Genomic DNA, 16076 nt, shown 5'->3' with positions numbered 1-16076 from the left:
CACAAAAGAAACATTGCATGGTACCCCTATTAATGATTGCTTTCAAAGGAGCTACTCTAAGAAAATTTCAAAGAACGACCATGGGTATGAAATCATGCAAGTGTTATAGTGAGTGTGTGCAATGATAGCCTTAACAATAGAATCAACTCAATCCCTATGAGGTCATATCAACCAAGAAGGGACCAACTTACATCATTCTCCCACAAGGGTGGCAGACCAACTCCAACCCACATGAAATATGATCATATCAAAAACGGGGTTAAGTGAGTATATAACATGATATTCTCCCCCTCAAGAGATGCCAACCTTATACCAAATAATCACACAATATTTTTGCACCGTCATGGGCGGCTTTCACACATCTAAGGCCGTAGCTTAAATCCATGACACGAAAAGAGAATACAAGAGGTGCAAGTCAATGGTAGGTTACACGTGCACATAGAGGTAGCCATTTCCTCAGGTCTCTCAATTTTTATATTTTCTCTCTCTTTTTTTTTTATCCCATCAAACCGAGCCAATCGACCTCACATGGGGTATGCAAGTCAAAGGTCAATACCCAAGGTGAATGACATAGGGTGTCCACCACAAGGACAAATACTCATCCAAAGAGAAAATGATCAACTTCTCAAGGCTATCAATGGGCGTGTACAAACACATGCAATGATTGCCATACACATGATTTTTCGATAAAACTCTCATGAAAGTAGCTCGTGAGAAGGCATGCATGACAAGTATGAAACCATGAGATGCACTATCATGAGATATAGCAAGGCATCAAGATGAAACATAGCATGCTCAAAGACATCCCAAATCATGTGGGTCATAGAAACAACTTCTTCTTTTTTAATATTTATAAATATTGAAAAACACAAAAAAAATAAACAAGAAATGCAAAAACAACAATGAAACTCATAGAGCTAGGCAATAGATTATTAGCATAAAACATCATAGTCTATGAATAAGGACCATGCCTCAAAAAGCAAGGTCAACATCTCCAGATGACCCAACATCATCTAAAGAGATACATGTATGATTCACTTGAGGCCTCACATCCAAACTTCTCACCCAAAGTGTTGGGATTCTCACTTTCTCAACTTTTGCCTTAGCCTTCGGAAAAGGCTTAGATTGGTGAATCACATTGGTCTTACGTGTAGGCATGTGCTTGTAAGTCCTACCCCAAAAACTTTTATCATAAAAATTAGAGTGAGCATGGGGGTATCCAATCAACTGATAACAATGTGGCCTTATGTGACCCTCGACACCATAGTGGTGACAAATGGGTATGAAACCCCTTTGCATAGGGGGGCTAGGAGGAGTAGGCTTTCGAGGTGCATTATTAGTTTTCTTGCCACAAATGAAAGATGAAGGATTAGAATAGTTACCTTTATCCTTACCAAATCCATGATTACCTCTGCCTTTAGAAGTTGATGCTTTCTTTCGAAACCCAAGGCCGGTTTTATTTGAGATTTCCCTTTGCACTCCAATGATCTCTTCTAAAACCTTTGACCCTGCATTCATTTTCTTAAATGTAGCATTGGCCTTGTCAAGCTCAACTTGCGAATTAGCTACCTTCAAGTCAAGAAGCTTGTTAGTTTCATAAGACACATGCAAATCAATCCCAAGTTTACCTTTCACACTCTTAACATCAACAAGTTCATTAATCAAAGAATCTCTATCATTCTCAACATGACTCACCCAAGTTTGAGCTTTCAAAAGCTCTTGCTTGAGTTTTACATTGGACTCATCGCTCTTCTTCACTTCACTAGATAGCTCAATGTTAGTCTTAGTCAACCTTAGGCTTTCTTTGTAAAGTTCATTGTAGGCTTTCTGCAAACTCTCTTCCTCCTCACTCTCGCTATTGCTCAAATACTCACCATTCACTGTCTCATCTCCTAACTTAGACTCACTCACATGGGGATGCACAGAAGCTCCTAAAGCCATGACTTTACTATTCCCCCCACAATTTTCTTCTTCATCAGAGTCACTATATCCCAAGTTTTGACATTATAGGATTTATTTTTCTGTTTATTAGCACACTCTTGGGCAATATGACCAAGCCCCAAGCACTCGTAACACTGGGGACCCGATGATTTGCTCTCTTTCCTCTCTTTACCCTTGGAAGACCTACCATTCTTATCTTTTGAATTAGGACCAAAAGCTTTATTCTTTTTAAAAAACTTTCCAAATTTTTTAACAAATAAAGCCATTTCCTCTTGGTCTAATTCATCGTCATCACTATCCGAGACCTTAAAACTATCTTTAAAACCAGAAAAAGCCAAGGATTTTTCCTCGTTTTTGTTCTTCTCTTTTTGAGGTCTGTATTGTGATAATTTAGTTTCAAAAGTTAAGAGGTGACCAACAATTTCCTCAACCTTCATGGAAGCAAAATTAGGCATGCATTCAAGAATTTCAACTTTTGTAATAAACCTCTCAGGTAATGAATGCATGATTTTCTTCATAATTTTTTCTTGGGAGATAGGCTCGCCTAGGTTAAAGCTTGAGTTCACCACTTCGCTCAACTTAGCATAAAACTCACCAAACATCTCATTATCTTTCATCCTGATCATCTCAAATTCAGTTATGATGCTTTGAAGTTTTTGTTGCCTCAACTGACTATTCCCCTCATGAGTAATGGCTAAAATATCCTATGCATCCTTAGCAATTTCACAAGTGGAAATACGTTGAAATTCAGGCAAAGACACACAACCAAATATAGCATTAAGAGCACATGAATTATATGTTTCATTCTGATGATCACCGTTGGTCCATGACTCATAAGGCTTTCGAACATTTTTACCATCCACGGTGGAGATAGGCTCAGTATAACCATTAACCACTGAGAGCCAAACTCGATTGTTTTGAGACTTCAAATAAGCCTTCATCCTAGCTTTCCAATATGCATAATTAGACCCATCTAAAACAGGAGGTTTCGTAACAACAGAGTTATGAAAATTAGGATTTTCCATAATAGCAAATTAGAAAAAAATAGGATCCGCTCTAGGAATAAACCCTATTAATACGAGCGACCCGCTTTGATACCAATTGAAATTCCTATTCTACTATCAACCCAATAATCAAACAATAATATGAACGAAGAAAAAACGATGAACACCGGATATACGTGGAAAACCCTAAATGGGAAAAAAAACCACGGGAAGTGATGCAGAACAGAAAAATGAATAATATAAATTAATTACGAATTATTTTGAGTTTATTATTTTGTTAGGAAATTCCGTTTTAGTTGCCTCTTGTTTTGGCAACCTTATATTTCTTTCTAGTATTTGATTTCCTAGTTAAAGTAGAAATTTTGCTTTTGGTAATTTTTGTTAATTAATTGATTCTGCTTCCTTTTCGAACGAATCAATTAGGGTTAGATTTTTTTCCTATATAATAAGTTGTAAGCCTTATGGCAAAGGAGTTGTTTTTTATGAATTGATTAATGAAAATTGAGATTATTTCTCATTATTGTGTGTTCGTAGAGGGAGTACCTCTAGTTCATACTTGTTCGTGATTGTCCTTGTTGCGCGTACTTCTATTTTGACACGCCTCCTTGCATCAGTTGGTATCAGAGCTTGCGTTCGATTCCGGATCATGGCGCGACAAGTAGTTCGTTATGGTCGTTATGCTGTTACCGAAGATGTGTATGATCGAAGTAAAGCTGCACGAGAAGCACGAATGGTGGCGCGGTTCCAACAACTTGAGCAGCGTGTGATGGATGCGATTGGCATCCTAACCAATCAGGTGGCTGCCATGGCTGTTGGGGGGAATCCACCTCGCCGTCGTCCGGTTCAACCTCGGTTTCCGAAAGAGGAGGAGGTGTCGGATGATATTTCTATCACCAAACCTTTGGCTGGTAACCCTCAGTCGAAGGGGAGGACAAAAGTGGATGAAGCTACCATCGAGTGGCCATTCACATCAAATATTATTCCAGATCCAGTAGTGGATTGGAATAAGTCACCAGTTTTTGATGAAAAACCAGCGAAGAAAATTCCAAAAAAAGAAAATCAGAAAATAATACAAAAAGAAGTTGTTACCGTGCTTGAAGATGGTGAAGTTGACTGGCGTAATAAATTTGTTGATCCGTTTTGGAATTTTATTGAAGGTACTATAAAGAAGAATTGTTGGATTGAGTACTTAGAACAAGTTGTGACAAACAATTTTGCTTTTATTTTTCAAGACTCATCTCCACAGTTTGGGGTCGAAAAAATTAATTTGAAGAACAAGCTTGATGCAGACAGGTTTCGGCGTATTCAACTGTATAAACTCGAGGACGAGTTTCTTCAAGACAGGGAGAATGATGCAGAACAGAAAAATGAATAATATAAATTAATTACGAATTATTTTGAGTTTATTATTTTGTTAGGAAATTCCGTTTTAGTTGCCTCTTGTTTTGGCAACCTTATATTTCTTTCTAGTATTTGATTTCCTAGTTAAAGTAGAAATTTTGCTTTTGGTAATTTTTGTTAATTAATTGATTCTGCTTCCTTTTCGAACGAATCAATTAGGGTTAGATTTTTTTCTTATATAATAAGTTGTAAGCCTTATGGCAAAGGAGTTGTTTTTTATGAATTGATTAATGAAAATTGAGATTATTTCTCATTATTGTGTGTTCGTAGAGGGAGTACCTCTAGTTCATACTTGTTCGTGATTGTCCTTGTTGCGCGTACTTCTATTTTGACACGCCTCCCTGCATCAGGAAGGAATCAAACACTGCAAAACACGAGGTTACAAGAACTCTTACGATAAGTTTGAACTCCACAAACCTAAACCTAGACGCTCTTGCCGAATCCACGTACACCTCTCTGAATGCTTGATTGTTGCTGCCTCAAATCCTCAAGCCTTCCAAAAACCCTTCGAAAATCCACCGAAGAACGAATCTATGTTTGTTGAGATAAAAATTGTGAACACCTCTTGGAGTTTGATTGTAGCTTCAATGATCCAATCATTGGAATGGAACTCCAAGATACAAGATGAACTTCATTCTCGGTTCTTTTTCAAAAACCCACGGCAAGTATATTGGCTGCTTATTTGTTCGTCGTCGCTCGTTGAAAAAAGAATGCCAATATTTATTGATTCATCTCTTGACCAAAGACCCACGTTTCCTTTTCTTTTCCCGTTGCTGCTGCGTTTTCTTGTTGCCCTAGCAGCCAATGATAGATTGCCATATATAGTAGGGATAATACAATAAAATTACAACTCGATAAATAAATAATCGCAATGACACGGACGAAATGAGTTTTGGCGCATGCCATTGACAATCATAAATATTTTGCCCTTACACATGTATTCTTGTCCTTGCCTTCTTTGCCTTTATAAGCCAATAATACCGTAGATTTTATTTCTTCCCCTTTGCTAACAAGGTTAGCTTTCTCTTTCACATGGTTAGTATCATTTTCACATTCCGAAGCAAAATGACCAAACTTTTGACAATTATAACATTTAACTTCAGATTTGTCATACCTTTGCCTTTCGTTGCCATAAATTTCTCTCCTACAACCTCTATTTGGTTGGAAATTTTGACTTCTTTCTTCATTGCGATATTGTCCACCTCTTCCTTGTCCTTCTCCTCGGCCATGACATCGGCCACGGCCACGTCCACGACCATTTTGATTCACTTCACATCTTTCATTTAGATTGAGCCTTGTTTGAAGAACTTGCTCCAATGGCTCTTTCTTCCTTCTATTGATCTTCAATTCATGGTCTTCCAATGTTCCCATGAGTTCATCAATAGTCATGGAATCAATATTTTTTGATTCCTCAATGGCCACAACAACAAAGTCAAATTTCATATCCAATGACCGGAGGATTTTTTCGACCACCCAAACATCATTCCAATTTTCACCATTTGCTTCATTTGATTTACAACCGCAAAAACTCTTGAAAAATAGTCCAAAATTGATTCAAACGTGTTCATTTGTAAAGCTTCAACTCACCTCGAAGAGTTTGAAGACGAACTCGGTTTACTTTGTCTGCTCCTTTGAAGGAATTTTGGAGGATCTCTCAAGCTTCTTTGGCGGTTGTAGCACGTGCAATCTTCTCAAAGTTGGCATCATCCACTCCTTGATAAATGAATGATAAAGCCCTTTTATCTTTCACCTTGGCGTCATGCCTTTGCTTTTCGGTAGTTGCACCAATTCCTTCAACGCCTTTTTCCACCACGTCCCATACATCTTCTCCACCAAGAAAGACCTTCATTTGAATACTCCAACGGCCATAGTTATCTTTGACTAGCCGAGGGAATGGGACTCCTTGGGTGGTCATCATCTTTAACATGAACCAACCTTAGCTCTGACATCACTTTGTTGGAAGGGGAGGGTATCTAGTATATATTTGGACAAGATTTTGAAAGGGAAGAGTACTTGTATTTCACTTAGAACTTGAACCTTTTTTGACATAGTATATAATGAGTAGAACTCATCCATATTTATAGTGCTCTATGGAAGGTTCTAGATATCTTTTACAAGATAGTTTATAGGTATATTCTAGATTTTACACATGTGACTTATACTAACAACAAATATCTAGATATTCTAGGGATATTCTAGAACTCTTCTAGAAACTAGGTCTTCTAGAAACAAGATATTTACACTCCTTCAATAATATTTTCTATTTGGGCTTCTTAATTGGGCTTGTCTTAGATTTTTCTTGGGCCAAAATACCAAATCAAGTTTATGCTCCAACAATCGTGTCAAACAAGGAAGTTGTGGCATCACAAGTTCGAATCCTGATCTTTGAAGCCGGTATTATTCAGTCTTTTGGCTTGTTTTCATATTGCATTGTATTTCATTATCAATTACAAAGTGATTGCTTCTGTTACTTAGTTAAGCCGTTCAGACTCTTCAGATCCGCATACTACTTCCATTTTTATATATCTAGACCGCACGGGCCATAATTTGGTTAGAAGTGTTACAGAATCTTTGCTATTTTTCTAAAGCAATAGGACACTAACGCTCCGTTTGTTTCGATATAAAATATTTTACAATGTAAAATGTTTTTCATGTAAAATATTTTTTCGAAAAATAAACTTTAAACTTTTATTTTCTGTTGTTTGGTTGGTACATGAAAAATATTTTTCAAAACAATGGTTTCTTAATAAACAGATATGCTTTTTTTTTTATCCGAATAAACATATATGCTCAACAGCTGTTGAAAGAAACCAATTGACAGGTGTTGCCATGGTTTTCTTGGTTGTGTGAAGGCACTGGTTGTTGCCAAGAGTGCTGCTTGTCCACCGAGGACCAAGCGAATGAGAAGATGATGGATTACGTGACAAGTGTTCGCTACTTCGTCAATTTGGAAAACAACTTACAGACTTTCTCCTCGTAAGTCATTTTACGCCAACTAGTGTAAAATAATTTACATGGTAAATAATTTTACCGGGCATTTGTACAGCTAAACAAGTGAAAATGTGAAAAATATTTTTGCTGAAAATATTTTACACCCAAACAAACAAAGCCTAACTATTTGTCTCTTTGTCAAGTACTCTGTTTCGAGTTGTTGCACTAACTGTGTTGTTCATCTGAAATCCAGACAAATTAGACACCTAAAGCATAGGGATATCTTCGGAATTGAAATCTATGGCATGCAAAATTCATATTCTGGTTTGTGAAATACTGTAGGGAGGTTTCTCGAATAGTGCAATTGATAGCCGAACACATGACAGATGGGTCCATGCTAGACCCCTACCTCCGATCAAGGTGATGATCAGAGGTAGATATGACGACGGCACAAGAGGCTAGTAACGAGCATGGGTTGTTTGGCGATGAGATAGCCGAATAGTAGGAGCGTCCAGTCTTGAGTTACCTAAAGAGATAAGGCGGTAAAGACATTCTGGAAGATTCCCGTGCGGCTAAACTCTGTGATGGAACAAGATCCCGCTAATGAGGGATGCTAGCTGTGTTTCCTAATAAGGATAGGATATTCAGCTTGGGGAAAGAGTCCCACAGAGATTGAAGGTGTGATCCAATAACGGAACGAGAATCCATTGTATTTGGGATAGGAAACCTAGGGAAATTAGGATGCTTATGCAGCAAGCATACAAACATCTATAAATGCGAGGTAAACCTAGACGTAAAAGGTATGCAGTTTGTTGCAATCAAGTTATTCACCTACTGATAATTAGGATTTCTTGAGAGTACGTGATACTGACTTTGGCATCGGAGGGCCTTTGCCAACAAGAGGCAAAGGTGCGCTCACCCTTGTTTGTTTTGCAGTTAGGGTTCCGGCAGAAGGCTAGGGTTCCGTCAAGGAGGCACGTGAAGCTGTTCACCAAAAAGCTAGAGTTAGCACTAAACGGATTTTTTCCCTTTACAATTGGCGCCGTCTGTGGGAAATGATATAGTTCCCATTGAAACTATTGTGGAAGAAGAGCCATACGACCCAAAGAACACGCGAGGTCCTGAGGGGATCATGACGAAATGCCACTGCAGGCTCCGAAAAAGCTTCTGGTGGAGAAAAAGAAGGGCGCGGCAGGTACAAGTCACTCGTTGGTTCAATCCTAGAGTTCTAAGGATAAAATGGCAGGATGAACTCAAAGTTCATGAGTGGGGGCAAATACTACCAGGAAAGATGAGTCCGCTAGGCACTCAAAGAGAGCTCAAAACAACGATGATCTCCTCGATAAGAGAGGCAAGAAATCAAGGGGTATGCACGCCTGATTAAAAAGCATGAGAGAGAGATTCGAGAAATCGAGTACAAAAGGGGTCACCTTGAAAAGCGTGGGAATTCACGAGAAGAATCCAAGAGGAGGAGCTGAACAATGGAAAGGCTCAAAAAGGCTTCCCCACGAAGAGGGAGGAGCATGAGCTATACTTATGAGCAAAAAAGGGTTTCTTCACGAAGAAGGAACCGTGACTGCACGAGAAGCAGCAAGGAGGGCCCTCAGTAATATTGCTTATTTTCCTTTCTCAAGGAGGTTGCAAGAGGCACGATTGCCGAGCAAAGTGAAGCACAGCCCGTTCATCCTCTATGAGATAGATGCGGTTCCCATGGCTCACATACAGCATTACCAGCAAGCCATGTTTATGCTTGTTGGCGATGATGCCATCATGTGCAAGATGTCTCCTTCAAGTTTGGGGAAGGTTGCTCTAGCCTGGTTCCATAAGTTGGACCCACACTCTATATGAGGATGGAGGCAACTAGCCGAGGAGTTCACTGCTCAGCCCCTGGTGAGCAAGAGAGCACCAAAAACCTTTGGGACCCTCTCTGCTATGAAACAAAGAGAGGATGAACCGATCAGAGAATACCCAAAGAGACTGGGAGGGCCTTGGAGTTGGACTAAGAATAAGTCCTTAAGGGCGTATTCCATATGATACATGGGTCAGCCCCACCTTACACAAGGAATGAGGTAAGGTCTCTCTAGGGGCACGCCAATCATGATTAGCATGTCATGAGTTAGAGTAAGGAAAGTGTCCGTGAAGATGGGTATGCAACGAGGGCATTGTCTTCACGGACGAAGACTTGGGAGGAGTCTAAGTGCCGCATAATAATGCTTTGGACATAACCCTACGAGTAGGGGATTATGACATTAAGAAATTCAGGGGCAGAAAGCCAGACGGTGACCAAGAAGGCCCAGAAAGCCCATCGGGTCCAAATGGTGAAAGTTCCCGATCAGCCGACCATCGAGGGTGGCAGAGGTGATCCTGTCGAGAGGGTGGTGGAAGGTTTGAAGAAAATACAGATCAATGAGTCTGATCTAGAGAAGTATTTTCAGATTGAAGAGACCTTGACAAAAAGATGAACACATCGGATAAAGTTTTTAAAAGGAACACGTGGATGTGGTTGCTTAGGTAGCCAGAGAGATACCCAGGGTGGATTCAGACGTGATCTTTCACCACTTGAATGTGGATCCCAACACAAGACTATGAAAGTAAAAGACACCACGAATGGAGGATGATCCGACAAGGAAAAGAAGAAGATGCCCTCTTCGTTTGGTGCTCCAGTGGAAGCACAAAATGGGGCTATGAACAAGTCCATTGATGATAGATGTTCCAAGAATTGGGGGAGTAGATCGAGATCCCTGGATAGAACACAGGTATTTGGTTTGATCAAAGGCGTACGCATAAAGCAATCTGAATCTGCTAGGCGTTCGCGTAAAGCAGTTTGAATCTGCTAAGTGTTCCTGAAGAGCAGTTTGAATCTATTAGGCGTTCATATAATGCAGTTTGAATCTGCTAGGCATTCCCGAAGAGCAGTTCGAATCTGCTAGGCATTCACGTAGAGCAGTCTGAATCTACTAGGCGTTCATGTAAAGCAGTTTGAATCTGGTAGGCAATCTTAAGGAGCAGTCTAAATCTGCTCGGTAGCAGTGCAATGTAGTCTGAATATCTGTTAGACGATTGGGTGGAGCAATTTGAATTTGCTAGGCAACCATGCAAAGCAATTCAAATTGCTATGCAACTACACGGAGCAGTCTAAATTTGTTAGGCAATCGCGCAGAGCAGTACACATTTGTTAGGCACTCTCGGAAAGCCTATCTGAATTTGTTAGATGAACGACAAGATCGGTCTAAGTTGGGCAATCGCAACGTACTCGAGACTACGAAGGGTCTCAAAGAAAAAGAATGTGATATTGAAGAAATTGCTTAGCGTATGAAAAAACGTGAGCAAGAGATCAAAGACTTATAGAAATGCCTACGAAAGAAGGAGAATTTAGGTAGGGCTCGAATAAGCGATGAACTGAAGAGCCGAGCACCTCTATGGCCGGAAACCTGGAAAGTGTATAGTTAGCACACAACGATGCTCTCGTAATAAGCCCATGAATGAGGGATTATGATGTAAGAAGGAATCCACCGAGCAGGATCAAGAGGAGTGAAAATTACTATATATGAAGCCTTGTTGATCAGGCTACGAGAAGCGAGAAAGTGGCAGCCTAAGATCTACTGGACAAGTATGAAAGGGTCTACGAGCAATAGATTAGCTTGGGATGGGAACCCGGTGCCTATACCATGGAATATACATATAAGTATTGGAATTACTTATTGCAATTTATTTTTTATTGATTAGCTATGGAGTAATATAAGGGAATTATGAACAGAATTTCGTAGAAAATATTGCTTATTATGCTTAATTAGCTATGAATTGCTATGAGAGAATTATGATTAGAATTTCATTCAGCTACGAGTGGCTTTATGATGAAATTATTAAATTTCATTTTATTTGTGTTCAGTCCTAGCATAATCAGCTAAGCATGGACCTAAAGACAATTAATTTGCCTCCATATTGAGGAGTAGAGAGAGTGTGTTTTGAAACTCAGAAATTGGCTAAGTGTGAATGAACTTAGGCCATGGCAATGAATAATGCCGAAATCCGATTGAGTACGATCAAACTCAGAATTTGGCTAAGTAAACTTAGGCCATGGCAATGAATAATGCCAAAATTCGATTGAGCACGATCAAACTCATAATTTGGCTAAGTGTGAATAAACTTAGGCCATGGCAATGAATAATGCCTAAATCCGATTGAGTACGATCAAACTCAAAATTTGGCCAGGTGCGAATAAACTTAGGCCATGGCAATGAATAATGCCCAAATCCAATTGAGTACGATCAAACTCAAAATTTGGCCAGGTGCGAATAAACTTAGGCCATGGCAATCCGATTGAGTATGATCAAACTCAAAATTTGGCCAGGTGCGAATAATCTTTGGCGAATAATCTTTGGCCATGGCAATGAGTAGTGCCAAAGATTGATTGGGTACGAACAAACTTAGAGTATGGCTAAGTACGAAAACACTTAGGCTTAAGCAATGAACATTACGTGATTATGGGGAATTACGAATAAAATTCATTTGTTATGATTTTAAAGTACAAGTTAGTTGTAAAGGATTATGAATAACATTCCTTTGAGTTTGAGTTATGAATAAAATTCTCTTTTCTGATAATGAAAATTGTGATTGATTGTGTTAACTATGAATATGGTTCCAAAAAGAAAGGAACTTTTCATTCCCATATTGGGGAGTAGTGGTTGGGTATACCATATTATATACGAAATAATAGCTAAGTTAGAAAAACTTAGGTGCGTACGAACAAGCATACAAATTTGCTAAGTCTGAAAAACTTAGGTGCATATGAATAGACACACAAATTTGCTAAGTATGAAAAACTTAGAGGTGTGTGAATATGTATGAGAAACTTAGACGTGTACGAGCAAATACGCAAATTTGTTAAAGTATGAAATACTTAACTATGTACGAATAAACACACAAATCTGCCAAGTATGAAATGCTTGGGCGAGCAAGCACAGTACTAAAAGTGTGTATGAATGAACGCATGAAATTGGCCAGGCACGAAGGGCCTAGGTTTGTAAATAAATGTGGTAAGAATTGAGTACGGTTGAGGTGTACGAAGAAACACACAAACCCGACTAAGTACGAATGCTCAAATGTGTATGAATAAACACACAAAACTAGGGTGTGTGCATGTAAGCACAACAATACTAAGTATGAGAAACTTAGGAGCTTGCTAAGTATGAAACACTTAAGTTTATGCTCGAATGCGCATAGAACAGTTTATTAATAACACTTAGTTATATGTGCATGAACAAGTGCGAGATCGAGTCACGTGCGAACGATGACTATGCTTGAGAGTTGCCAAGTATGAAACGCTTAGGCACAGAAGTAGCTAAGAATGAAAAACTTAAGCTTATAAATGAGATGCATAATATTGATAAGTATGAAAAACTTAAGAAGCTCACACGAAATTTGGGCAGCTACGATCGGCGTCCAAGCACGATATACTTTGCCCACGAAAGGCCATTAGTCAAAATAATGTCAAGTAATGGGATTACTTAGTAAGAGCATGAATATTGTACTTGTTCGGTCCTGGCAAGAACATGCTAATTAAGGACACATTGCCTCCATGCTGGGGAGCAAAGAGTATTCATCATAAATATTCGTTGAGTACGATCAAACTCAGAATCTGGCTAAGTGTGAATGAACTTTGGCCAAGACCATGAAGGGTGCCAAAATCCAATCGAGTATGATTGAACTCAGAATATTGATGAAGCTTAGTATGAATACACTTAGTCCGAAAGCAACAGTTGGCTAAGTAGGAAGACACTTAGGCCAAAAGAAATAAATAATACTAAAAGGAAGCTAAGTACAGACAAACTTAGATAGTTCACCGAGTTTGAACAAGTACGATCAAAACCTAAGTATGCATACACTTAGGCATACCAAGTGTGAATAAGCTTGGATAATGGCTAAAACATTTATGCTAGAGAAATGAGGATTGCGAAGTATTTGCTGAGTGTGAAAGAATTTGGCCATGAATAGGGCCAACAAAAAGCGATTAAAGGACATTTGCCTCGCAAAAAGCAACGAATGATGTTGAGATTTGGCTAAGTGCAAGTACACTCAGTCTGATAACAACAAATAAAGCTGAGAAAAGCCAAGTACGAATGCACTTGGGCTGCTACCTAAGTACGAATGAACTTAGATGATTTGCCACCATGGATAGGCTCAAACCGTAAGAGTACAAAAAAACTTTGTTGTATTTTGCTGTGTCGAGCATAAACGATGGTAGAGTTAAGTGCCTAGAATTGAAAAAGTAACCAAGCATGAAAACTTGAGTGACTACGAGCTAAATTGAAAATAGGTATGAATAAACCTGAACTATGACAACGAAGAATGTCAAAAGCAGACCCCAGTACGGAGAGGCTTGGGGTCTGAGCGGTAAACATTGCTCTGAGAGAATAACGCCGTTAATGTACGTAAGTGGGTCTAAGCATATATGCACTTAGGCCCCGAGTAGTAAATATTGCTCTGAAAATGGCTAGGTGTAAATAAACCTAGTCTTAGTAGTGAAGAATGCCAGAATATAACTAAGTACGAAACAACTTAGGATATGGGTGAGTCGTGCACAAACTAAGACCTAAATGTGAAGAGGTTTGAGGCTCGAGCAGCTAACATTACTTGAATCATGACAAGCGAAGATTGTTAGAAAAATGCCCAAGCACGAAGAAGTTTGGGGCCCAAGCAATGAACATTGCTATGATGCGAGTAAAGCACGAAATAAACATAGGCATGACAGTGGATTGGCTAAGAACGAGTATGCATGCTTAGGCCAAGGCAGTGAGGAATGCCAAAATCGACAAAGTCCAAGCAAACTTAAGCCTTGGCTACGAGTTGAGCCCGGGATAGGCTAGGTGCAAAGGAGACCTAGGTCTTGGCATTGAATAATGCCTGAAACAGCCATGTTCGGCCCAGAATTGGGATGAGTATGAGTACTCCTAGAGTATTGCTGGGAATTCGCTAAGTACAAGAAAACTTTGGGTCAAAGCAATGATTGAATATCAAGAAACTATGAAAGTTCGAAATGACCTGGGGTTGTTGCTAAGTACGAACAAACTTGGCAAGAGTGCAAAGGATTTGCTAAAAATGAATGAACCTAGCAGATGGCAACAATGGCAACGTGTACTGCCAGAGAATTCCTGAGCATGAGCAAATTAGGCGAAGGAACCTTTTGCTAAGCATGAACGGACTTAAGCAAAATATAGTGGTAAGAAGCTTTTAAGGTGTTGAAAGCCTGAACGAATGAACTCATAAAGCCAGTAAGGAGTATTGCGGTGCATATACACAAGCAACCATTTGAGCATCCCAAGCAGAGGTACCAAATAACAGCATGAGAGGCGTGCAAGACAAATATTATTTGCCATGAAGGGCTGAAAGTAATGAATTAAAAGTAAACGCCGCATAGGGCAGGGTTATCGAATGAACACCAAGACGTTTGGTTGGCACGAAAGGCAGGGGTACAAAGAAAGGGTAGGATTGAGTTCGCTTACAACACAAGAACACTCTTCCAACCAAGTCGAGGACCCGGTTACCCAATTTCAACGTGAGGCTGAGCAGTGCGCCGAGCACCACAGAGGTCGAGCAAATGTTCAAATACACGAGGAAGTAATGAAGAACAAAGAGGAGTTTTGCTCCATCATTGACAAAGCACTCACGAATGGCATTCTCGCCATCGAGAGAAATGGCTACGTTGTCAGGAATGATGAAACATGCCCTAAAGTCAGTCATGGTTTAAGGAGAGTTGCAGTACCTCCTAAAATCTCCTTATTTCTTACTATGGGTATACGAAGAGAAACCCTAGAGACGAAAAGCCCAAAGTTGACAAAAAAGACAGAAACAAAGTCGAAATGGGGAGCAGGAATTTATGAAGTTATGATTGAGTCAACTTAGTGCAAAAAGGAAGGTTCTTGAGGTGATGAGCAATGCTTCAATGATGGAAATTGCCTTTCTTCCTTTTACAGAGGAGGACTTAGCGAGCGAGATGTGGGTTTGCAATGGGGACGAAATCCCCTGAGTACCCCAGTTAGTGGGGTGACATATGTGAAACATCATCCCAGATGCCGTTTGTGCGTCTCGTTTCATGAGAACGTTTGTTGATAGCCCAAAAAATGGAGACGGTTGTGTTGACAGCCAAATTATTGACCTAAGAGCCGAACAAATAAAGAATTGTTCCAAACGAAGTTTTGGCACAGATAAGGCATTCGATGTGTGATAATGCATGACACGAAGAAGCTTTGACTCATCATCTACTGAACATAGATGACGGACAAAGCTGGGGAGTAATTGTAGGGAGGTATTCCCGAATAGTGCAATTGATAGCCAAACACGTGACAGATGGGTCCACGCTAGACCCCTACCTCCGATCAAGGTGATGATCAACAGTAGAGATGATGATGGCACAAGAGGCCAGTTATGAGCATGGGCTATTCGGCGATGAGATAGCTGAACAGTAGGAGCATCCTGTCTTGAGTTACCTTAAGAGATAAGGCGGTAAAGACATTCTGGAAGATTCCAGTGCGACTACACTCCATGATGGAACAAGATCCCGCGCATGAGGGATGCTAGCTGTGTTTCCTAACGAGGATAGGATATTCGGCTTGGGGAAAGAGTACCACACAGATTGAAGGAGTGATCCAATAAGAGAATGAGAATCCATTGTATTCGGGGTTTCCTATACGGGATAGGAAACCTAGGGCAATTAGGATGCTTGGGCAACAAGCATACGAACATTTATAAATACAAGGTAAACTTAGATGTAAAAGGTACGCAGTTTGTTGCAATTGAGTT

At 39.8% G+C, this 16076-nt stretch overlaps 1 protein-coding gene across 1 annotated transcript; it reads right to left on the bottom strand.

Annotated features, from left to right (window-relative positions):
• Nucleotides 1–972: 972 nt before the first annotated feature.
• Nucleotides 973–2966, bottom strand: LOC131306863 (uncharacterized). Its single transcript, XM_058333292.1, has 3 exons — nt 2681–2966; nt 2038–2635; nt 973–1984 (listed from the first exon to the last, which is right to left on the bottom strand). Exons 1-3 carry the CDS (start codon nt 2964–2966, stop codon nt 973–975), a joined length of 1896 nt encoding a protein of 631 aa, XP_058189275.1.
• Between the last annotated feature and the right edge of the window lie 13110 nt (nt 2967–16076).

The sequence above is a fragment of the Rhododendron vialii genome, chromosome 11a (genome assembly GCF_030253575.1).
Source record: "Rhododendron vialii isolate Sample 1 chromosome 11a, ASM3025357v1".
Classification (NCBI taxonomy): domain Eukaryota; kingdom Viridiplantae; phylum Streptophyta; class Magnoliopsida; order Ericales; family Ericaceae; genus Rhododendron; species Rhododendron vialii.
Note: the sequence above shows the minus strand (reverse complement) of the source record. Positions and strands in the feature narration are given on the sequence as shown.

Bases quoted from the DNA above. Each gene is read 5' to 3' on its own strand.
- LOC131306863 (XM_058333292.1), bottom strand. From the start codon at position 2,966: ATGGAAAATCCTAATTTTCATAACTCTGTTGTTACGAAACCTCCTGTT. The intron at 2,636-2,680 runs GTATTTCCACTT...AGGATATTTTAG, and splicing joins GTCTTTGCCTGAATTTCAAC to CCATTACTCATGAGGGGAAT. The intron at 1,985-2,037 runs GTGTGCTAATAA...CTTGGGATATAG, and splicing joins CTTGGTCATATTGCCCAAGA to TGACTCTGATGAAGAAGAAA.